Genomic DNA, 25922 nt, shown 5'->3' on the forward strand with positions numbered 1-25922 from the left:
GTGACACGTTGTGAGCTTGTAGATTTGCACTTTACTGGGCACGACACCAACACGCAACTAAGCATAACAGAGGCTTTACAGAGAGCAATCAGAGTGAAACATGTACTCGCACTAATGCTCTGTTGTGAACCACTTCAACCCTATGGCATGAGCATCCCTATTCTGGGCATGTCATAATAAGGCAAACATGATAGCAGATCTACACGCTCACAAAGCACGGCAATGCAATGTGTTGTGAGCTTGCAGCTCGCCACTTTTTATCATCTATGTTGGATTGGAAACCTCATTATGTCCAAAACCGTAACCTTTCCGGATTCAAATTCTCAAACAGCAAAAGTAGCAGATCCACAAGCTACTTTTCAAGTTTGTATATCTGCTACTTTTGATGCGTTTGTGTGATGCTGTGGTATGATCAATATGGGTGTTAACTATGGATGGAGATATCGGAGATATGAGGTTTCTTCCCAACAGCGACGATATAGGGTTTCATGGGATAGTTCACCCCAAATGTATTTTTTTCTACTGTTTACTCACCCCATGGAGACTGGAATTCATGGATGTTTTAGTTTTTGTCACATTTTTAAGACAATAATTTGAGGAGAGTCTTTGTGTTTCCATAGGGAACAAAGCAGGCTCTTTGTGTCTCCATTAGGGAACCACTGCTGGTCATCAAATTATTGGCTTAGGATTGCGACAAAAACTAAACAAATATCAAGTCTCCATAGGATGAGTGAACTATCCCTTTAAGTGGTTACGCTCTGTTACACTCGTCCATTAATTTCTTCAATGTCCTCTCTTTTGGCGTTGCACATAATGCAACATAATGCACATACGTATCACAGTGGTACATATACCCGACAACCTAAAGTGGTCTACAAACAAACAGTTTGAACAAGACTCTGTTAAATAAAGCCTGTTACAAACTAAGAGATTTCCCCTTTGCGCTTAAATTGAGGAGGGGGAGAGAAAAAAAGATGTTAAGTTTATCTAAAAGTATATAAATTAACTTAAAGAAGCCTCCTGTTGAAGAAGAAGTTGTACTACTGTTTAAAAAAACAAAAAACAAGAAGGTTTCTATGGAAAATACTTGGAATGTATTAAAGATTAATGTACAATAAAATGGAACCTGTTGTTTGGCTGCATAGCAACATCTTCAGTGAAAGCCATTTTTCGGGGTAATTTGTCAGTGACGGAAACGGAGAACATCGTTCCAGGTTCATCAGACTCATACTGTGCTATACATTAATGTACACTGACATAAACTATACAAAACGCACGCTCCTCTCACAAAGCAACCCGGCGAGGCCTTGGGAGGTACAGTACTCCAGGGCCAGAGACCACATGTGTGGCCACAATGAAGAAATTGCGGTTGGTTCTTCTGTGGTTTCTTTGTTCGCCATGTGAGAGGAGTTGTTTGGTCCCAGTTGCATATAAACCCCACGCACTCTCTGATGGAATGCATCCAGAACGCTCCACTATAGCAACGCTGCTGCATATAGGGGCTAATCCCCCTAAACACAGACCCAAAGTCCTTCCAGCTCACAACAAGCACCCCGGGTCCAGTTCCTTTTTCAGGGGTTTTCTCTCTCAATGTGCCACGCACCCACGCACGCACACCTTCGTCTCCACTTGGACGTCCAGGTGCGGGGTTAATTCCTCCTCTTGCACTGTCCTATGCTTGTTATTCGCATGACTGGGGTCGTTAGCCAAAAGTGTCATTTCTTGGACAGGAATTTCATCTTGTTTCCTGAAAATGGAAACGCATGGGTGTCAAAGTACAGTTAAAACAAGCAAACAGGCTTACAAAAGATCTAGTTAAATCTTAAACTGCTTCACAGTCAGCTATAAAACAAAACAAAACAATCAAGCATTGAAAATAATTTCATAAAATAACGAATGAAATGGCAACATTGCATAATTCTCAGGAAATACAATATGCTTAGTTTTGAGAGTTTTATCAACTTTTCATTCATCAAATAGATTTTAGTGTTAATGATCTCGCCCCAGCTGTACTCACAATTCGATCTACTAACTGAGACTAGTAGAGAGCGTTTAATGGATTATATATGATGAAAATCACATTATCAGCAAGCAAGTATTCATTAAGCCTTAACTCTTACCTAGTCCCTTGAGGAACTTGTTGACGCCTCGCTGTTCACTTCCAGGTAAAGAGTCCAGATACTCCTGTGCCCTCACCTCAAACAGACCTGCACACAGCACACAATACACAACAACACAGGTTAGTAAACCCACTACACAACACACAATACACAGGTTACTAAACCCACTACACCATTCAAGGAACATATGGTATCTCTGCTATCGGGCTGAAACCTCTTAACTCCAAAATGTAAATTCTCAGGAAAATGAGCTCAAGTGGAGTTAGGAGGTTTTGACCGAAGGGCTTTTTACTACTTTTCATTGGTTCAATATTATTTTAACCAACACACAGACGTATACCAAAGGTATGGCTCCTCCATACCTCCAAAAGCTGATCAACCCCTACACCCCCACTCGTTCACTTAGATCAGCCAACACAGGGATGCTGACCGAACCCTCGCTAAAAACTCCAGGGCAAAAATCCACTCGTCCGAGACAGTTTGCCCTCTTGGCTCCCAAGTTGTGGAATAAACTCCCTGTCGCACTTAGAACAACGGACTCACTCGCTACCTTTCGCCGTGGACTGAAGACTCACCTTTTCAGACTCCACCTAAACCCTTAGCACTACAGTAAAATCAATGACCATACATGAAGCTAGTTAACATTTGTTTGTTAGGTTTCTTTAGAACTTGATTATATTGTGTTTTTCTCTAGATAGATATCCATTTACATTGTTATATTGCTGTTAATGTACTGACCTATTATCTTGTTTATTATTGCGATGTTGTATCTGCTTATTGTAAGTCGCTTTGGATTAAAAGCGTCTGCTAAATGCCTAAACTGTAAACTGTAAACTGACGTAAAGGGTGTTCAATAGCCCTGATTTATGCCAAAAACCTAAAAAATGGAGTTAAGATGTTTTGGCCAGACAGTGACGAATATATCGTTGCTGTCAAGCAGAAACCTTGTGTCTCCATATGTCAATGTTTTCAACCACCATACCTGCCCTCCCATGCACCACGTACCTCTGAGCCCCTGCCTCTCTAACATTCTCTGCACGTCCCTGTACCTGCCCTCCCATGGACCACGTACCTCTGAGCCCCTGCCTGCGCAGCTCCCTCTCCTGGGTGAAGCCGGTGAACATCTGGGTCTCCATGAACACCTCCAGGAACCTCCGCAGGCTCTTGGAGGTCACCGCCTTGCGGAAGGCCTCGCGCTGGAAGGAGCAGGCGGGGGAGGGGGAGGGGGAGGAGAAGGGGGCCGGGGAGGACGGCGACGTGTTCGACTCGTCCTCCCGTTCTCCTCCGCCTCCGCCCATGAAGAGCGAGTAGTGGCCCACCATCTCCACGAAGAAGCGCACGAAGGCCTCCGACACCACCGTGCTCATGGAGCAATAGTCTGCATGGGGGATGGAAGGGAAGGGAGGGGTTGAAAGAGGTTTGGCTATGGGATACAAAAATGTTTTAACCCTGGAACACATCTGTGTCGTGTTAGACTTGAACTGCTTGACCATTATTTTATGCTTTAGCTAAAGAAAAATAGCAGATATACAAGCTCACAGTGCACACTGAGTGCTGTGCTGTCTTGGGATTTATTATGTGTCCACCACCACTAGAGGGGGCTATTGGTCCCTGCTTCATTGAAAGTTAGAGTTTTGTTGATTTGTTGGGGTACTAATCAGGCCACATCTCTGACATTAAACAAGACGGGGTCCAGTAACAGCATGGATCCCATGTGGATCTCTGACAACATATCGTCTCTGTTGGGGGCAGAAATCTTCCCTAGGAGCAGATCTAGCTTGTAGATGTGCGGCATATAGGGCTGAAGTGGTTCATGTGTGTTCTGTAATAATAATCTAAATCTACAAAGTAATTGTAGTAACTCAAGTTTTCAAATAATTGTAGTGGAGTAAAAGTACAATATTTGCCTCTAAGATGTGAAATACTCCAGTAAAGTCAAAAGGTGTCCTTTAAGTACAGTACTTAGTAACTTTCCACCACTGCTCACCATTAGGATTAGGGATGTCTCCTTTCTCGCTGGCCAGCTCCCTGCGTTTGTCCAACACATGTTCCAGGGCGGCCTGCAGCTTATGAGGCAGGATGGAGTCTTCATCGTCCAGCTGCGGACACACAGAGACACACTCGTTTGTCAACAACGGACACAGCAGCGCAGCAGTCGTTGATAGCAATGCATTGTTGTATTAACATTTTGATAGTTTCAGAAAATATCAATACAATTCCCTGAGCGTCCCTGGGACCACGCTTTGAGAACCACATGTTTGCAAGTTACTATGCATGTACACTACACCATTAATGAAACATAGCGTTAGTTTATGCAGGACAAGTGTGTCTCGCCCACCTCAGCTGTCAGTCAGATCCTTTCCTCATTCACAGATCTGCTGATCATTACGTCACACAGTCATAATCCAATCAGAGCTTTAAATACGGCTTGCATTCACTATAGCTCTGCCTGCATCTTAGATCCGCTTGGCTACCTCCTCCACCCCAGCCTCCACCCTTTGATCAGAGTCTGGCATAGGCTCAAATACTTGTGATTTTATGTCTACTGATTCAAGCAATTGTATCCCTATGGGGGGTTTTGCTTAAAGTTCATGTACAAAATTCATCTCCAAACGCAGAGCCCTTTAATGCCTAGTTTAACTGTATTCCATTTGTTGCAATAAATGGATAAATTTACTTTGACGTGAGTGTTCCTGACAAGATTTACGTTAGTACAGTATCGTTTAGGTTACTATGTTGTACAGCAGGGGTCTTCAGCGTTTTTCAGGTCCACGTAAACCTTCAGCCTCAGTAAAGATGACTCTGTACTTGGTCTGCTATTTTCTCCTTGCACACTGAACCACTTTGATGAAAATAGCTGATCTACAAGTGAGCCGTTGTGAGCTTGTAGATCTGCTATTTTTGTCTAATATCCCCCTCAGAATATGGATGGTAGAGTGTTGAAGTGGTTAATATAATCACACGAAGATTTGCCCGCGCCTCCCCGTGGTAACTCTGAGGACCGCCTAGGCCAGGGGTTTCCGGACCCCCTGTTGAAGACCCCTGACGTACAGTGTTGTTTACATTACCATGTATGGACTGTACAGTACCTGTCGTAGGAAGCGGCTGTTGCCGAGGTCGACCACCAGGACCTGAGGGAAGAGAGCGGAGGGACAATGATGTAATTTCCTGGAACCATTGTTCGAGCACGCAGGAGATATCACCCTTCAAGGCAGCCTGCCAGACATCATACAGAGCCCAACATGCTGAGATGGGGTATTCAGTCTATATCAGAATGGGATTAAGCGCCGAAAGAATCCCCACCCAGAAGGGGAGGGCCCTGTCGCCCCAAGCCGGATATTACTGGCATACGCCCTTGATGGGTGATTCCTCCATTCTGCATTGTTCGATGGAGCCATGGAGGAAAGAACCAGTGGCAAGAGAGCATGTGGTGCTATGAACACACACACACACACACACACACACACACACACACGCGCGCGCACACACACACACACACACACACAGGCACATAGACATAAAAAGGTAAACGCCTCCTCTGGGGCGTTGGTAAAAAAGGATTGGCATTCTTTAAGGCAAGCTTCCGGAATCCTGAAGGAAGCTGGCGACACTGTTTATTATCATCTCCAAATTTGGGTATCGCTTCAGCTTGCGGCTATTACCATGGTGGATGTCACCATGCTCATCTCCAAATGTGGGCATTTCTTCAGCATGCGGCTGTTACCATGGTGGCGACACTTTGTAGTATCAGTGATGTCAGCATACTCATCTCCAAATTTGGGCATTGTTTCAGCAAGCGGTTGTTACCGTGGTGGATGTCACCATGCTCATCTCCAAATGTGGGCATTGTTTCAGCATGCGGTTGCTATGGTGGCTACACTGTGTTGTATCAGTGATGTCAGCATGCAGACAGACGGTCAGACATTCGCTAAATTAATAGTTAGATGTCCCGGAAAAGACACGCCTTCCACACTTCCGCCAATCCTTTTTTACCAGTCGCGCCAATGAACTGCAGCGGCGGAAGAGGTGATCTAGCTTTTTATGTCTATAATACACAGGCACATGAGGCGTCACCTCTTCGATGGGCAGCTCTTTGAGGCGTGGCAGGGAGCTGGACAGCAGGCCCACGATGAAGGGGGTGGGGGTGCACACGATGTCGATCATGGAGGGCGGCAGGACGGGGATGTAGGTGTGCTGCCAGGTGAAGGGGTACAGGAGAGCCACCACCGCATGACAGCACTGAGACAACGTACTGCAGAGACGAGAGAGAGAGAGAGAGAGATTATTATGTTTCTTACCCAGTGTTCACCGATATGTCCGTGCGTACACGGACACAATGTGTCTAGATTTTGTTTTTACATAACATTGTTCTATTGTTTGTAATTTTTTATCATAAGAACCAATTACTGAATGTTCTGTCTCCTAGTTTTCTTCTGAATATGTACACTGATTTACAATGAGATATTAGGAGTCCACCAGTACAGTGGTTTCTCAAACGATTTTACTTTTATTTTCAAGGACCACAATAACTCAGAGACCCATAGGGTCCATTTGGTTCCATTTGTACACTCTCTGAGTTAATTACCTGGCTCAGGGGTCTTCAACGTTTTCAGGCCGGGGACCCCCAAACTGATGGGGAGATGGAGCAGGGACCCCCTACCACCTCGTAGGGTGGGGGGTCGGGGCTACGACATATTTTTTTATTTTAAACATGTACAAGTTACAGCGAGCAGGGTGGGCCGTACCACTACCATTTCTAAACATACTACTTATTAACCAAGAACCTATGTCAATAATATCAACAATCTGTCAATTGCATAGTAATCATGTATTCAAGCTATTCAAAATGGATAGAATCATGATTTATTTATTCTAAAAACAAAACAAAAAAAAAAACATTTTTTGATTTTTTTTCTTTTTTTTAAGCAATTATTTTGCGGACCCCCTGCAGTACCTCCGCGGACCCCCTAGGGGTCGCGGACCCCCTGTTGAAGACCCCTGTAGTATAATGGTCATGACCTAGCTGTAGTGTAATGGTCATGACCAAGCTGTAGTGTAATGGTCATTCAGGAAAAGCTATTTAAGTGTTTTTCATGTATTATTATTGTCTGCTCATTTACATGTCCAAAGCAAAAAGAATATGTCAACCACAAGCCAGCATGGCGATGACCCCTGTTCTTACGCTTATTCTCTAGTAAATAATGGCAAGTAAGACGTGTGGGTGTGTGTGTGCAACTGTGCATGTGAGAGACAGAGAGGGAGAGAGGGAGAGCAAACCAAATGCATTTCTATTTTTACGCCACAAGATGGCGGTAGAAGATCCCTGGACAAATAGTTGTCCTCTCATCCAGACTGCCTCCATGCATCCCACCCACCCATTACCGAATCCTGGAACATTATGAGAACAATTAATTTGCGTCTGCTCTTTTCTTGGAAAGCAGGGCTCACTGTGAGAAGAATGTTTAAAGGCATTTTAAAAGGAGCACGTGATGTAACACTTATAAAAAAGTATATGGCTGCGGCAAACACACTCGCCCCACGCCGTTAACTTAATGCCTCCCGTGTGTGCGGCTGGTTTCAGTTAATTCATTCAAAACGTGATTGGAGAGGCCAAGTTTCCACTCCGCAGCCAATCTGCACAATCTGTTGACATACTTTAGTAAAAAAAATGAAAAACACAAAAATATTTTCGGGACCAGCTTTTCAATAGTGGTAAATATAGACACACAGGGAGATTAGAGACAAAAAATGGGTCCTAAGACCAGGCCTGGAATTTCATTTTAGGGGAAAGGCCACTTGGCCTTTGGGGTTGTAGATTTTTTGAGGGCACAAAGGTCAAATGCCAGGGCAGATAGGCCATAAAATAAAACAAGATTTGAGTCCATCTATACTATAATTTTGCGAATGTCTGTCTGTCTGTCTGTCTGTCTGAGTGAGTGAGTGTCTGTCACAGCGTTTCTCCTCGGTGGCTGGAGCAATTGATCTGAAATCGCATCACCATTAGCATATGAACACACCTGACATAACTGTGAAGCCCATTTGTCACTTTCACAAATCGTATGCTGTATATTAGCATTTTTATGCTGTATCTATATCTATTCTGCATCTAGCATGAGGCACATCTATTCTGCATCTAGCTTGAGGCAAAATGTTTAACCAGCTCTGTGTGTGTGTGTGTGTGTGTGTGTGTGTGTGTGTGTGTGTGTGTGTGTGTGTGTGTGTGTGTGTGTGCAGGCAGGCGGGTGTGTGTGCAGGCGGGTGGGCGGGCGGGCTGGGGGGGGGGGGGGGGGGAACAGTATCTCTGTAGCCATTAAACGAAACGGGGTTTCTTACATTGATGCTCCTACATCATGCAAGCACCAGTTAAAGTTACTTTCCATCCCTCATATACTGTGTGCACAGTGCACATCCCATAACCCACACATTGCACATCATTTTGGAGCTCATATCTTTGAACGGGTAAGGGCTAGTTGAAATAATTTGTTGAATTAAAGTGTTAGGGATGATAACCTAATCTGCTGTGAAATAGCTACATTATGGTATTTACAATCTGATCCATGCTCAGCCCAGCACCAATCAAAGTCATTGGCGGTTTAAAGATGGGGTCTCAGGGGAGTTAAGATTTCAGAACCTCTCAACTAAAGACACAAGTGTCTACATGACAAGAAAGAGACACTAGCTGGTGTCTACTGTCTACATATTGACAAGAAAGAGACAGAGGAGAAAGTGATACAGTCAGCTGGGGCATTAAGGCCACTGTGGCCTCAGGTCATGCCATTGGTTTGAGAGGCACAAGGCCAAACTGAGGGGCAAGGGCGGCCATGGCCTCCATGAAATTCCTGTCCTGCCTAAGACCAATGCATAATGTATGCTTTGTCGTACAACGGTGTCGACGTAAAGCATGCCGAAAATAGCTGACCGATTAACATTTTTAGGGTTAGGGTTAAGGTAATCACATATATCAGTGGTTTTCAACCAGTGGTCCGGGGACCACCAGTGGTCCTTGAGGGGTTTCCTCTAAATCAGGAGATTTGGTAACCAAATGGACCCTTATTAAAGATATGTGGCCTCTTGAGGTCATTGTATGGTACCAAATCAATACAGCATGGAATTGTGGACAAAATCGTATCCAAATATTCTATGTTTTGGGTATGAGAGGCTAAATCTCATCAAATGGTGGTCTGTGGCTTAAATGCTGACTAAATAATGAATCTTGATAGGAAAAGGTTGTCATCACCATACCAGCTTGTGATGGACATTTTGATAAATATTGTATTCTCTGTCACAGACAGGAATTTTCAACAGTCTCATTGTGGGCCTTTTCATCTTATTTAGACCCCTCAAATAATGCAAAGACAATACGTCAATAGTTTATGTATAAAAATGGTTGAAATCTCAGTTCCTTGGTTTATTTATTTTTCTCAGTTCTCTGTCTGCTGCAAATGTCTCAAATGCAAAATAATGTGTGGTTTGTTGTCCGCAAGTTCTCTTTCTTCACCATCACTGAGCGGTTCTTCTTGCTGATGAGACAAATACTTAATGATGACAGGGCTCTACCCAGTTCCATGTACGGAACACACATATATAAGGCTGAGATTTCACTTCCTTATTTATTTTTCTCAGTTCTCTGTCTACTGGAAAGGTCCCAGACAGTAGCCTGTAGTACCATTGATATGCTGCCAGGGTCAATCCTGATGAGAAAGTCTTAGACCAGTGTTTCTCAAACTTTTTCAAATGTCAAGGTCTCCTTTTAACTCTGACAGTGTACAAATGGAACCAAATGGACCCTAACGGGTCCATTTGGAGAATAACCGACTATTGATGTACTTTTGATCAGAAGTACACAGTATGCAGTATTACTTTAATTTGTTTATTTATTCATTTTTGTGTCAGCATGTTGGCACTGGAAAAAACTGTTATGTAAATTGTGTCTGAATAATCCTGTAAGGGATGGGCTGCGAAAGGCAGCCATGACACGAAAATAAAATCATTCATTCATTCATTGTACACTGTCAGAGTTACAGACTTGCATGGATGAATTTAGATCCCCATAGGAACCCACAGAGTCCCTGGAATCCACTTTGAGAACCACTGTCTTAGACCATGTGTAGGTGTGTGACGGAGGTACTTTATACCAGTGGAACAACTATTAGCAAAGATTACTTCTAGCTGTTTGTCCTGTCTTGCATCCCCGACTGCCCCAACTGATTCAATTACGTATGTACCAACACAACTTATTAATGAGCATGTCATCCCAACCCCAAAATCATTCAAACAAAATGCTTAAAATACAAAAAAATACATATCATTTTTAGGGTAGATTATGTACATGACATGTTGATGACCCGCGTGCAGTGTCCCAGTACACTAGGACCTAGCATCAGTCTAAAGTACAGTTATACAATCAAACAATTATCTCTACATTGAAACTATAGAAACCATAGGATATCAGGCAGGCAAAGATGAGAGCATTTGTCTAAATAAATGCTAAATTACAGGTTAACCTTTGCATAGGTCTGCATGATCGTCAATATAGGCTAGGTGAAGTGTTATATAAGCTCACACAGCTCACACAAAGGCTATTTTCAGCACGCGACACTGCCGCACGACAAAGTATAAAACCGGTCTTATTAACTCGAATCAAGATGGGTGGCGTTTGAACTAAATCGGGATACAATAACCGTTTCCGTTGAGGCTGCGAGCTAAACCAGGTGCACGTCGTCGGCAGTAAATGAAATGAAAGAAAAAAAAATCTTCAAAATTACACTTCCTGCCCCTGACTGTGGTAATTAATACCAGCGGATAGAGTTAAAACGTTTTCAGCCAGCGTCGCGTGGGTTGCGATGCCGTCAGCCCACGTGCGCACATGTCTCCGAAAAAGGCCCTAATTTCATCTCTCTCTCCCTCTCTCTCTCTCTCTCTGGCATCTGTGACAACTTTCCAGAGAAAGAAATGATTGTTCCCTGGGAGACTGTATAACACAACAGCATTCCTTCCTTTAATACACGCTCCGTACCGTCTCTTCCAATAGTCAAACGTGTGTCTATGTATCTGTCTGCCCGTCGTACTGGAAGCACCAGAAGACCTTCGGCTTAAGCCGCGCAGACGTAATCACGAAACCGGCCTCCAATCATCATCTTAGCGTACCGATGGCACGGATGAGAGTAAAGAAATTAATATCTGAGGAAAAGCGTCATAAAACCCTGGGTCAATAAATGACCAGCTCATACCCGAGAGCGGTTTATAGATTACTATGGCTGTGAGGAATGCAAAGCACACCTTAAGCCCCTACAGCAGGGGTCTTCAACAGGGGGTCCGGGAGCCCTAGGGGGTCCTCAGAGATGCTACAGGGAAGCCGCAAAATCTTTCTGTGATAGGATTATGTTTCTTACATTAACCAAAAATAGCAGATCTAGGGGCGCCCGCTGGCCTGGTGGTCAAGGCGCATACCACATACTAGGCTATGATGCCTGCTGGTGTCGCAGGTTCGATTCCCGATCCGGACGACCTTTGCCACATGTCATTCCCCATCTCTCTCCTCATTTCTTGTCAGTCTACTGTCCTATCAATAAAGGAATAAAAAGCCCAAAAATAAATCTTAAAAAAAAAAAAAAAAGCAGATCTACAAGCTTAAAACGCCTCGCAGCGCGAGGCGTTGTAAGGTTGTAGATCGGCTATTTTTGGCAAAGAGGTTTGCAAAGTATTTGACGGTTCAAGTGGTTAAATGTCTGAAAGTACACATTACTCCAACATGATGACAGTGCTGTCAAAAAAGTGTATGCTATCTAAGAAATATATGAACATTTCTAATCTGCGACACATTTTTATACAATACAGTATGTAGTGGGGGGTCCCTGCTTCATCTCTCTCTCTAAGGGGTCCTTGGACTGAAAACGTTGAAGACCCCTGCCCTACAGTGTATGCATCGCTGATGGATAGTGAAAATAGCTGATCCACAAGCTGAATTTCTTTTTCCCAATTAAAATGTCATGCATGCCCCAAAATGGGGTCGCCAGGTTCAGAGTGATTAAGAATTCCTGCCCAAATACAGGACAGGAGTTAACTCCTGCCCACCACAACGGAGGCCAGGGTTTTTTTTTTTTTTTACCCTCCGCGGGGTCTCCGGCTCGGCCCGGGTGCTCCAACGAACACAATTACCCGCGTCCGTTGGAGAGAGACCGGACAGGGAGGGCGTTCTCCGTCACCGCACAAGCAACTGTTACTGTTGTTGAGCAGACTGTGAAACTGGGAGGAAGAGAGTGTTCCTCCGTATTAAGCATTATTGCATCCACATGTCATGGTCTGCATTCTGCACCCTCCCGAACCAACCAACAAGTCGACGCAGAAACAACCTTTTATGTTATCCTTACTTCATCGTACAAGAGGAAAAGTAGCAAAAATAGGTGATCTACAAGCTCACTTTTGCTATTTTCACTATTTTGGAAAATAGTGATAATAGTGAAAGTGGTTAAGTCTGTCTGTGCCGGGGTTTTATAAATACTGAACCAATGAAAAGTGACAATGACAACAGCTTTGCGGCTGAATAATGATTACATTGGATCCAGCGGAACACAAGTTATTTTTCTTCAAATTCCTGTTTGGCAGTTTTACTGCCTGCACGGTGACAAAGTAACGGGTCAACAGCAGAGACAATCAGACATGATGGGACTAAGGGGAAATTGGGACTGATTTGAGATTAAAAAGGGGGGAACAGTTATGTTACTACCGTACAGATGAGCTGAACGGACAGTGTTTAGTTCAAACGGACCTGAGCTTGTCGGCGGTGAAGATGACTCTCCGCTCCAGCAGCAAGGAGGCGAACACCCTCAGCAGCAGACGCAGACTCAGCGAGGAGAAAAGACACTCAAAGTCCACGTGCTCCAGACGAGAGTCTGACGGCCGACACAACTCTATCACCTGGAGACACAGCCATATACATGGATTCATTAGACACAACTCTATCACCTGGAGACACACACGCATTCACATGGATTCATTTGACACAACTCTATCACCTGGACACACATGCATTTACATTGATTCAGAATCAGAATCAGAATCGACTTTATAGACAGAATCAGAATCAGAATCGACAGAATCAGAATCGACTTTATTGCCACATCACAGATTTACAGGTGTAAAACAGTGGGTGAAATCTGTTTTTGTGCAACAAGTTCCATCGTTTTTATTTCCATACACGCAAAAAAAAGAAGAAAAAGAAAAAGGGGGAAAACAAACAAATCATCTAGATATTTACAAGTAGTAAACTAAGTATTTATGCATTGTATAATATAATATAATATCCCTTTGCGGGGTCCATTTGGTTCCACTTGAACACTCCCAGAGATAAAATATAATTTTATGACAGCATTTAGAAAGGAACATTTTAACCGCATTGTAAATGTGTATATGAATACCAGGAGGAGGATGCTTTTGAAGACCCAATCTGGGATCGTTTTGAACATGAATATGAATTAACGTGAACATGAACATGAATTAGGGTTGTGTTCATGTCCATGACTTTGATTTGTAGATGGAACATATGCTACTGTGTTTGGTGCACCACCAATTCAAAATATATTATAGGTCCAAATTTTTAAATAATGCAAATACTCTGTCCAAATAGCATTTATCTGTTGTCTATCGGTCCTCCCTATTTAGACCTGAGGCCGATTCTAAACAATACTTTCTAAATCCTAACAGTTTTCTAAAAATGTTACTATATAATAGTATATATACATATATATATATAAAATATAAAACTAAAATGACACAGATGCTTTCCCAGACTGAAAGGGCTCTGTCTTAAGTACCAGCTCTTATGCCTTAACTTAAAGGCCTGTCCATACTGTCTCCGACCACCAAACCTTTCGGCGGAAAGGTCCAGTTCAACTACAAAATTACTATCACCCGCATCTTCTGAAAAACATTACCCTGAATTAGAGTTCGGAAAGCTGCACGTCGGAAAGTCGGAACTCTCCGACGAAAAGTTTGTGGTTGGAGACAGTATGGACAGGCCTTTAAATTAAGGCATAAGATCTGGTATACTTAAGACAATCAAAATAGAGCCCTGCATGTCTTAAGAGCTGAGTCAAACACAGAGAGAATACAAACAAGATTTAGATTTTTATTTTTGGTGGGGGTAGATAACCAATCGTTAGATTTGTGTAGATTTGTATCATCGATTGGGCCATTGAAAGCAATGAATAATGAATGATAGTTCAGGCAGACACAATTATTTGGTCATACGTCCAGGCACCATCCAGTCACAGGAATGTTTGTGTGAATGTAACGCGCATTGTTGCACTTTGTATAACGGCGCTATAGAAATGCAGACCATTTAAACAGACTGGATCTCATTGTTTCTACTCGATGTTTTCTGCTCGCCTCTCTCACCACTGCTAGCTTGTCAGAGATCAAACTCCTCCCACCTCTCCAGCATCGTGCCATGACAACACGGTATGATGCAGCATGAGAGCACAAGTCAGTACCCCCAAAACTCTGTATGATGACAGAGTTGACAAATGCAAATAAACAGCTTAAATTTGTGAAGATTGACGGTCACAGTTACTATAAAATCCTCTACCGGCTGTCAGTTAGTCAGTCAGTCAGTCTGTCTGTCCGCCACGTCACATCACGTCACACTTTTGCCCTACTCATATCTCCGCCACCGTTGCCCCTATCCATGCCAAACTTTGCACACACACAATCCTTGGCTACCAAACCACAACCGCCATCCCTCATTTCTCACATGTCCCTCTTCTAGTGCCACCATGAGGCCGATTTTTGCAAACACATTTTTGGACACAGCTCCTACAGATTTTGCTCTAAAATCACGCAAAGCGGTACACAGTATCTCTAAAGTCATGTCATCAACATGGATCTGTCCCATTTCCCATATTCCCTCCTGATTGGCTACCATTGCCTTCTAAAGTTTGTGTATGTGACCTGATGGTCGCTTATCTCCCGATTAGGGAGTCTTACTGGTGATAACTGTGTATCTTGAAATTGTGCCCAGTGGGGGGTCTTTGTGAGCCCAGTCTAAGCTTAGAGTTTTGTTGCACAGATTTGTTGTGGAAGAATGAACGGCTTTGTTTCTCACCTCCGTCCCTGAGCCGGGCAGGAAGTTCTTGACAGTGATGGTCCTCCCTGGAGCAGGGAAGGGAGCCTCCATGATGCCCCTCATGAAGGGCTGCACCAGGGCAGGGGAGATGGCCCTCCTCTTCTCCACCTCATCCAGGATCTGAAAGCATCGATAAAAACCCATTCAATACCACATTATTTAACCCATTTACAGTAGGCCTGAAAGATAACTAAAGATGTCTTCTACAGTTTTCTGAAAAACTTCTGTTTCTATGATCAGTGGTGCTCAAAATCTTTAATGTCAAGGACCCCTAGAATTATATAGGCCTATATATATATTTGACCGCAGACCCCCATCTCAAAATATTTTGTTCCAGGGACCCTCCCCAGAAGCAAAGATTTATGAAAGTTGGCTTTAAAAAAATATATATTTAAAGACTTTAAAGACTGTGAGCTTGTATATCTGTATTTTTAATGGCTAAACATAAAATAATGGCTAAAGTGATTAAAATCTAACGTGACACAGATGTGTTCCCTTCCTAAATGAATTAATACAGCATGGGAGCTGGCCCTCCTCTTCTCCACCTCATCCAGGACCTGAACGCACCATGCAGTATAGTAACCACCCATTTAATACAACATTAGGCCTTGTGTCCCTAGTTTCCAAATATCCAAACAAAGTATATAGGCTTAAATACAATTAGTGGGGCTTTTACTAGTAAAACCAAAGTAGATGACAATAGTGTAAAAACAGCATTACTACTGGTAAATGGTAAAATGGTAAATGGTGCATTTATATAGCGCTTTTATCCAAAGCGCTTTACATAGATTGTGCATTACATTCACCAATTCATACACCGGTGGCGGTGGAAACCATGCAAGGCACCAACCTACTCACCGGGAGCAATTAGGGGTTCTTGCTCAAGGACTCTTCCACATTAACTCAAGGGGAGCCCGGATTCGAACTGGGAACCCTTCGGGAACCCTTCGTGCTCTAATAACGGCTTCTCTACCCCTGAGCTATGCCGCCCCCTATATGCATATCATCTCTCATATGTCCAAAACTGTTACTTTTCAGGATTCAAATTCAAAAGTAACAAAAGTAGCAGATCTACAAGCTCAAAATACATCGTTTCGCACAGTGATTCTAGCTTGTATATCTGCTACTTTTGATGCTTTCGTGTGACGCTGTAGTATGATCAAGAAGGGGGTGTGAATTTACGAAAAAATACAAAAGGTTAAAATATGAATCTATCTATCTATTTACTGTATCTATCTATTGCATCTACACACACACATATGTCAATATAGAGTTCATAGCCATGTATGGGCGATGTGAGTGTTTACACGTGTAGTGTACAGATGCACATAGCAGCAGACATTGACACGTGTGTAAATCAGGCTAGAGTTCCAGTCATTACAGGGAGTGTGTTGTTCCCAGGCAGCCACCACATCAGCTGCACCTCAGATGTGCAGCCATGACTGTGGGAACGGCCTCATCAGGGCTGTGTGGGTGCATAGGGTGGTCCCAGCGGGTATAGCTTTATGTGGTGCGTGGGCGCACACGCACGCACGTGTCGTGCATGTGTGTGCGGGGCGGGGCGGGGGGGATTTTTTGCCTTTTTGTGTATATCTTCTGTATTGTCTCTGACAGGTGGAAATGTGGAAATATGTCGACAACTAATAATAAAATAAAACTAGAAATACTGTTCCTGCGAAACAGTGTGGGCTCCGTGGTAACACCATGTATGGGCATAAAGATCTACCCTTTGGCTGCACCTCATTGGCTAAGGGCCTTGCCTTTGTACTGTCGAGGAGAACTTTACTGATAGATAAATAATGAAGATAACATACGTATGCTCGCTTTCAGCAAGCCCACAACAATAAAATAAATAAAAAGGGATTTCAATAGGGCTTCGCACTGGTGTTTTTGCTATAAATAGCAAAAGTAGCCGATCTAAAAGCTCGACATGCCTCGTTTAGAGCATCGCTTCGAGCTTCGTTTCGAACTTGTGGATCTAATACTTTTGACACTTTTGTGTGACGATGTAGTATGATCCAAGTAGGGCGTTCATTTATGAAAAACACAAAAAGTTAGAACATGGATATGAAGAATGAAAGGTTTTCAGACTTTTCTTGCATGTACCGATAGTCCACACGATAGTCCACACTCCACACACAGAGTACAGAGACAGGAAACAGGGAGAGAGAGAGTCGGAGAGTGACATGCAGCAAAAAGTCTACCGAGCCCCGGGATTCGAACCAGGAACCTGCTGTCAGCCATTAGAGCTTTGACCAAGCGCTTAGGCTCTGATGACTGACAGCAATGGTCCTCAGTGGACCTTTACTGCATGTCACTCCCCGACTCTCTCTCTCTCCGTGTTTTCCTAAAGACGCTGCCGTGTGTGTGTGTGTGTGTGTGTGTGTGTGTGTACTGTACCTTGGAGAAGAGGTCGAAGCAGCCCAGTCTGCTAACAATGCAGTAGACTTCAGGAAGCCTGCGGCCCTTCCCGCTGGGCTGCAGAGCACACAGGAAAGACAACAGCAGCACATCAGCACACGGCCCACCCATAATACACACACACACACACACACACACACACACACACACACGCCCACCCATAATACACACACACACGCACACACACACACACACACACACACACACACACACACACACACACACACGCACGCACACACACAGCTTCACACAGGCACTTTAGAGCAGTGGTTCTCAACTTTTTCAGGCCGTGACCCCCAAAATTATCAGATTTTAACAGGGGACCCCCAAAAAAAGAAGGACATCTGGGAACTCAGATTAGGGACCCCATCCTGACGAGCACTAAGAGTTGAGGCATTACATTTTTCTATTGTGAAAATAGCCGATCTACATGCTCACAACGCCTCGCAACTTTGAGCATGTAGATCATGTAGATCTGCTATTTTCACTCTTTACTGTTGAGCGAGAAAACAATGTTGCACATTAAGTTAAGTTGATCATATGGGGACCCCCCAAAATAATTTGGGGAGCCCCCTGGGGGTCCCGACCCACAGGTTGAGAACCACTGCTTTAGAGGAGCACACATCACCCATTTTCAAACTATCTTCATATACGGTAATTGGTTTTCACCAGGCCAGGCCTCATTTCAGGGGCAAGGTCACTCAGTAGCTCTGGACTAATAGTACAGTAATCAGTCACTGCACTTGGGAGGGAGTTAAGAATTCTGAAGCTCAACAAAAGACACTGGTGTCAAGGCTGCTGTGGCTTATCAATTTTTGAGGGGCAGAAGACCAGACTGAGGAGGCACAGCTGCCTTGGCCTTCATCAAAACAACTCCTGCCCTGGTCCTCCCTAGTGCTCATTATAAGATGGCACTGTTTCCTGGCTGCAGTAAGCCTTGCCGAGCCATGGGGCCCACAGGGCAGGAGCCTATCTTCCTGTTTCTGTAGTGTGAGGCTTATTGTTCTAGGGTTTCCACATGATCCTTTAAAGCAGTGGTTCCTAAACTTTCACCTCGAAACCCCAAAAGAGAAATCAGACGTTTGCCCGGGACCCAAACTAGTGAAAATAGCAGATCTACAAGCACACAACGCGTCACTTCACGCTGCGTTGTGAGCTTGTGGATCTTTTATTTTCACTACTTCTTAATAATGTATTTTTTAAATTTGTGCCATTTCTTAGATATGTTTGTTTGTATTCAAAAATATATTTCTAAAAAATAAATATATCTGGGGGGGGGGAAATCTTTTGAAATATCTTCTCCTCTATCTAATAACTATTAATTTAAGGAATGCCGCCTGTCCGCATGCTGACATCACTGATACTAAACAGTGTCGCCAGCATGCTAACAGCTGCATGCTGAAACAATGCCCAAATAATGTCTGTCTGACATAACAAGTGACCAAATTTGGAGATGACTGACATCACTGACTGACATCACTACATTGCCCAAATTTGGAGATGACATCACAGACTGGCCTGGACACGGAACACCATATATGGGCACAAAAGAGAGACAGACAGACGGATACAACGGATATTGCACAACTGGACGTCAATGGTGACTTATTCTGTTCTCCAAAATTACTTCTGAGACTCCTCCCTTATATATTGTGCACTCATATAGGCTACTGTCCACACCCCCGGGCACAGAACTAGTATACTGTATATATATCATTTTTTATGTAGTGACCCATAAAAGTTGGTCCGTGACCCACAAATGGGTCCCTACCCACTGTTTGGGAACCACTGCTTTAAGGTGCAGCTAAAGAATCAGAATCAATTTATTTGTAAAATAAAAAAAAGGAAATATTTTTTAACATCTGACATCTTAACAACTTAATAGGCACAACGCATAAAAGAAAAGCATAAAAGTGATTGAATAGGTTTCCAAACCCCCAGTGTCTCATAATATATTAATCACCAGGAGAGGGAACGTCCAGTTTTATTTGGACATTTTGACAGCCTACCAGTAAACGTCGGCAGTAGCCAAACCTCCTGCTTCCATCCTCGCCGGTCAGCACAAACGAGAAGGTCTCGCTGAGGGGAAAGGAAAAGGAGACATGCAGTTCAGACAGATTGGAAAGTGACGTGAGTCATAAAACAAAACCAAAAAAACTGCTAACACAATATGGTTCTGCAAGCGGAAAACAGAAAACTCAATACTAGCGTGAACGTGGTCTGCTGACTTGTGTGTTAGTCAATCAAAGTTATTGCTTTAGTTTATTATAGGGTGACCAGACGTCCCGGTTTGGCTGGGACTGTCCCGTTGTCAAGCTGCGTGTCCCGGTGTCCCAAACAAATATCTCTAAAACACTAATATGCCCCGGTTTTCAACAATCACTACAAAATTGTCCCGGTTTTCGGCAAAATTCAAATAATAGTAGCTGTTTTCAGTGGTTGCACAGACATTTATCATGTTCTTTCCATGAAAACATGCTCACCTAACCAATCAGAAAACATGAACAAATACATTGCGTGTCTGAATTCAACGCTGAGGCTGTTTGTCAATCATTCACTGCTTGTATGCAACCCTGCGGTGCGCATGTGCGCGTGCACAAACGTTAGAGAATGGGCACGCGTGTGCGCGGTAACGTTCACATTGCTTTGAGTGGTTCCTATTGATAATCAATTTTCTATATACTGTATAAGAGCCTGTATAATCTACTATTCCTGGATTTCTTTTTCGGCATAAAAATGGATTAATTAACCTCAATTCCCGATTAATCAATTCCTCTGAACCATAACCAGGCTAAGAAAATAACGGACAGTCGCAGCACCACTATGTGTTGTTGAAAACCAAACCATGAGCACATGCTTGAAAAGGACAAGCCCCCAGGGCAGGATTAGTGCTCACGTAATTCACACAAAGGCCCCTCAGTTGTACCTGACAGGTGCTCATTGACCAGTGTCGGCCCTGCGTCGGCCCTGTGACGACCGGGGGAGTGTGTCAGGCGCTTCAGCGGCCTCGTCTGCAGGTGTGTGTGCGTGCGTGCGTGTGTGAGGACTAGCTTTGGCGTTGTGCTAACAGCATTCCGCTGGTCGCTCACCCTTCAAACATTTACCACAAGCTAATTATTACCTGTCACCTCTCAAGATACACATCATCCTTTCCCAGAACAATACTCTCCTTTGAGAGGCTTGAATGGGGCCGTATCTGGTAGCCAAAGCCAATTTCAAACAAACCTACAAAAAACGGGGTGTTGATTTTGGTCGAGGAAACCAGGTGTATAGGGCTACGAAAGGACACTGGAATCCCTCCCTGTAATAACCATTCGTCATTGTCGGTGTCATATAGAGCAAAGGCGGCGCAGTGTTTTTTTTAATGAGCTAAGAGGTCGTTTGCAAGGTGTTCTTTGGCTCTTACTGTATAAACAGGCTGTTTGTATGGTACTTATTAGGATGTCTAGCAGATGAGCTAACCAACGAGTGTCAGCTTTCTAGCCCACCATCATTTCTCGTGGGAAAATTCCTGTTTTCCTGCCCTCTTAACTACCTTTCTAATGTTCCTGAGCCCGTCCCATCCGAGGCCCCAGTCTCCATTCTGGGGCAGGGTTGGCCTATAGCAGGGTGCCGCATAATACTTTGATAATATTTGGAATTCATCATTTTTATCACTTATTTAACCACTTATATCTACAGTACACCAAGTCTCTTTAACAAAAACAGCAGATTTACAAGCTCACAGTGCGCTTGTAGAACAGGAAAATAATTAAACAAAAGATACACATGAATTTCATTTAACCACTTAAGCCCTATTTAAAAACACATGTCTACAAGCTCACAACATGACACGTTAATATAGTTAGACCTATTTCATCTCACAGGGGGAATTCAGTTTTCAGCTTCACCCGTGACAGGGGAGTGCAAGGGGGTGGGGGACAGTTAGGAGTCAAGTGTCTTACTCAGGGGCACTTTGACACATTGCCGAGTTGAGTTGTGAGCTTGTAGATCGGCTATTTCAGATTTTATTTAATTTTTTTATGGACTGCATGGGCTGATAATTGCAATACAATGTCGTCAAAAAATGCCACTGTGACCTCACTGTACCTGGGGAAGTTGTCGACAGGCGCCCAGTCTTTGGCGTCGGGGAAGCAGAACTGAGGAATCACCTTCAGCTGGTCCTCCGTTTCCCTCATGAACTTAAAGCTTCTCTCCAGCTATAAGTGAGAGGAACCAGAGAACATGAACTTAAAGCTTCTCTCAATTTACAATTTAGGCATTTGGCAGACGCTCTTAATCCACAGTGATTTACAATAAGCAAGGTAATACATCAAATGTACAGAAATAGTAATCTAAGAAAAAAAGAAAACTTAAGTTAAGTAGACTAAGCATCTAAAACAAAAACAAAAATTACAAAGTAAAAACTTAAACTTAAATAAAAAAAATAAAAAACATAAAAAATGCTATCTAAATGACATGTATGGTCATATTTCCAGCTATAGAGGAATCAGAGAACATGAACTTAACGGGCCGGCATTTTTTATTGGGGTGAAAACTTTCACCATTGGATTGCATTACAGAGCGTACACATTGTTAGTTCATTTTTATTTATTTCGCAACATAATGGTGAAGTATTTTAGTGCAGGTAATTTCCACAACCACTGATGATCGGCGATCTTGTGCAAAATAAAATCGGGGCAGCCAAACATTATAAGCTTTCCCGATTCTGACAATAATCATATCATTTGAGACATGGGCTCTATTTTGATTGTCTTAAAGCACCAGCTCTTATGCCTTAACTTAAAGGCCTGTCCATACTGTCTCCGACCACCAAACATTTTGCCGGTTCAACAAAATGGCGTCACTCACATCTTCTGAAAAGCATTACTCCGAATTAAGAGTTCGGAAAGCTGCACGTCGGGAATTCGGAACTCTCCGACGAAAGGTTCAGTGGTCGGTGACAGTATGGACAGGCCTTTACGTTAAGGCATAATAGCTGGTACTAAGGACAATCTAAATACAGCCCTATATACTGTACATTCGAGTTATTGCCGGGCCAAACATTGAATCATGTGACGTTGATCCCCCACCCCTATTCGCTCATACTAGGACATGGTGTATGTGTATGCAGAGGAATATACACTAGCGTCTTTTCTCTGTTCTGTTATTGTGGGGAATACCTCCAGCGGAGGTGAAGAATCAGAAAACATGAGCCTAAAGCTTCTCTCTCCAGCTAGGCGAGGAACTAGAGAACATTAGATTTAGTTGATTCACTTTATCCTAATGATGTCTAAAAGCAGCAGCAGCGCATGCAGCACAACAGGAGGTGTTTACAGCATAGACAAGTTTCCCACGATCAAAAAATCTTATAAATAGATAGCCTGGACACCTCAGCAATCTGCCTGCAGGAATCTCATTATAGATATTTATTAGTCTGTCTGGATAGGAAATAGTCACACACACACACACACACTTCAATAATACATACTTCATATACGGCACACTATTTTAATTAAATAATACCAGTAAGACGTCCTAAAGGGCGAGGTCGAGCTGAAACAAAAGAGACACAATATGTCCACATATGGGAATTCCCAGATATGGGCTTTATATTTACATCAGGGATCTCCATATATGGGCATAAAAGGGACAAGGACAGAAATAATTTGCAAGTGTGGTTGCTGTGACGCGAAACCAGTAATAAGTGGTCTAAAAGTGAAGGTAGAATCTACAAAAAGGTTGTGGGGGTCCCTGCTTCATCTCTCTCTCAGCTAAGGGGTCCTTGGCCTGAACACTTTGTAAATGTATACATACTTTGAGGGGGAACTGCTGGGTGACCTCAGGCAGGTATGGGACCCCAGCCTTGGTCTTGTGCAACGCCACCACGATGAAGTACTCGAACAGCTTCCTCTCCTGCAGCTCCATCAGGTCCCGCTCCAGGGTGCGGTACCGTCCCGTCTGACGCAGCATGGACTGCACCGACACCAGGCGCTGGCTGTGGGCTGAGACACACACACAATAATAACACATGGAATTCATGCAGCGCTTTTCCAAGGAATACCAGAACACACGCCCCCAAAACACAGTAGCCGGTAGCCGCCTCTGCAATGGTAGTCCAAAACGTAACCTCAGTAAACTATGCCTAAACGGTTAAAACTTACCTTATTTTTAACATTAACCTCAGTAAAATGGTGCCAAAACCTAACCATATTCCTAGTCTTAACTAAAGCCTGGGCGAGAGAAGAAAATAAAAAGACTAGAACTTTATTAGGAAAAAACTAAACGCAAGAATTAAATAATAAAAACACAATATGCAAGCTCATTTACACTCACGCGCACTTGCGCATACACCCAGACACGATTGTATAACTATACTTGAAGCCGAAAATAGCAGATCTATAAGCTCACAACGTGTTAAGCTGCGACGCATTGTGAGCATGTAGATCGGGCATTTTCGGTGCACGACACCGGCACGCAACTGTCATCACCAGATCGTCCAGGACACACACACACACACACGTCACACACTCAGTTTGAGTACAATGAACAAAGCAAACCACAACATCTTTGTTTCCCTCCTCCACTCTCATTCAACTTAATGCTAATTACATGTGTTTAGGATTTGTTTCTCACCTTGTAGTTTCTCTTCCGTGTCGCTCTCTGATTCGCTGTTCTCGTCTGTCACTGCATCAACACACAGAGCACACACATACTGTAGACCACAACATGAGCAAAGTAACTAAGTGCATTTACTTAATATATTGCCTCTGTCAGGTCAGGTGGAAACCTCAGACTGTATGTCCAAAACTGTTACTTTTCGGGATTCAAATTTCAAAAACAACAAAAGTAGCAGATCTACAAGCTCAAAACACGTCACTTAGCGCAGCGTTTCGATCTTGTAGATCTGCTACTTGTGATGCTTTTGTGTGACGCTGTAGTATGACCAAGTAGGGCATTCATTAAGGAAAAAACACAAGCTCACAACATGTTGTGCTGTGACTCGCTGTGAGCTTGCAGATTAGATATTTTGACCAGTAAGACTCCCTAATCGGGAGATAAGCGACCATCAGGTCACATGTATACAGAAATGGATAGATCCATGTCGATGACATGACTATAGCTTTGTGTGATTTAGGGCAAAATCTGTAGGAGCAGTGTCCAAAAATGTGTTTGGAAAAATCTGCCTCATGGTGGCACTAGAAGAGGCATGTGAGAAATTAGTGGAAGTTGTGGTTTGGCATCCAAGGAGTGAGTGTGTGCAAAGGTTGGCATGGATAGGGGCGGAGATATGAGTAGGGCAAAAGTGTGACGTGACGTGACGTGACGTGACGTGACTGACTGACTGACTGACAGCCAGTGGAGGTTTTGACCTGATGGTCGCAAAAAAAGAAATTAAACTTTGGAAAAATGGGACATTATGCACAATGAGTACTTCAACTTTTAGTACTTTAAGTATATTTTGATGCTAATTTTTACTTTTACAGGACTTGTATCTGCTTATATCTGATGGATTTCTACATTGTTGTATTGCTACTTTTACTAAAGTCAAACAACAAATCTGGGAACTATACTTCCACCATTGCAAATGTGGACAACAACAACAACAACAACACAATCTTGAGTTCAAGTATGTTGCTCTCAATTGCATTCCTCCCACATTTTGTCTTGGTATATGAGCGTCTATAGAAACCATCCCGTTTCTCAGAAAAATGGGTCAGCCTCTCACAAGTGACCCAAACGTGTAAACGTAGCCCTAAAGATAAGTGAACACACATGTTGGGCTATTGTTCCTTTTATGAGGAGAGACACGTGCACGAGGCCCCGCATGTTCACATGTCTCCCTGTGCTGTGTTTGTGTTTTTTTTAATAGCACCTTAACTAACGTCCATAAATATATCATGCACAGTATAAATCTACTGCCATGCTCACACACCTTTATATCGTCGTTGTTGGGTGGAAACCTTGTATGTCCAAAACTCCTCGTTTTGCATTTATCATTTAAAAAATGATTTAAACTATTGAAAACTGCCGATCTACAAGCACACAACGCCTCGCAGTGCGAGGCGTTGTGTGCTTGTAGATCTGCTGTTTTCACTACCTGTGCGACGGCCTTGCATGATGAAGCAGGGCTTTACTTACAAAAAACGTACACATTTGAAACATGGAGATACAAGGTTTCTGCCCGACAGTGACGATATGTTAACTCAAGTACAGTGTACTGTGTAAATATGTAGATATATTAGTTTTTTGTTTTTTTCTTGTTTGATCTCCTTTCC

At 43.3% G+C, this 25922-nt stretch overlaps 1 protein-coding gene across 1 annotated transcript in view; it reads right to left on the reverse strand.

Annotated features, from left to right (window-relative positions):
- Positions 1–17: 17 nt before the first annotated feature.
- The window catches only part of LOC308294546 (DENN domain-containing protein 2A), an 84597-nt gene continuing 58692 nt past the window's right edge, over positions 18–25922 (reverse strand). Inside the window, exons 8-20 of the mRNA XM_080737277.1 lie at positions 24280–24330; positions 23461–23648; positions 21754–21863; positions 19674–19743; positions 17644–17721; positions 15223–15363; positions 12889–13037; positions 6195–6372; positions 5210–5251; positions 4108–4219; positions 3193–3498; positions 2121–2207; positions 18–1747 (exon numbers count right to left, since the gene is read on the reverse strand). Of these exons, the coding sequence (XP_080593403.1) occupies positions 1716–1747; positions 2121–2207; positions 3193–3498; positions 4108–4219; positions 5210–5251; positions 6195–6372; positions 12889–13037; positions 15223–15363; positions 17644–17721; positions 19674–19743; positions 21754–21863; positions 23461–23648; positions 24280–24330 (1544 nt within the window). The 3' untranslated portion in view covers positions 18–1715. The remainder of the gene's footprint in view (positions 1748–2120; positions 2208–3192; positions 3499–4107; positions 4220–5209; positions 5252–6194; positions 6373–12888; positions 13038–15222; positions 15364–17643; positions 17722–19673; positions 19744–21753; positions 21864–23460; positions 23649–24279; positions 24331–25922) is intronic.

This window comes from Nannobrachium achirus (assembly GCF_963921795.1).
Source record: "Nannobrachium achirus genome assembly, chromosome: 11".
NCBI lineage: Eukaryota > Metazoa > Chordata > Actinopteri > Myctophiformes > Myctophidae > Nannobrachium > Nannobrachium achirus.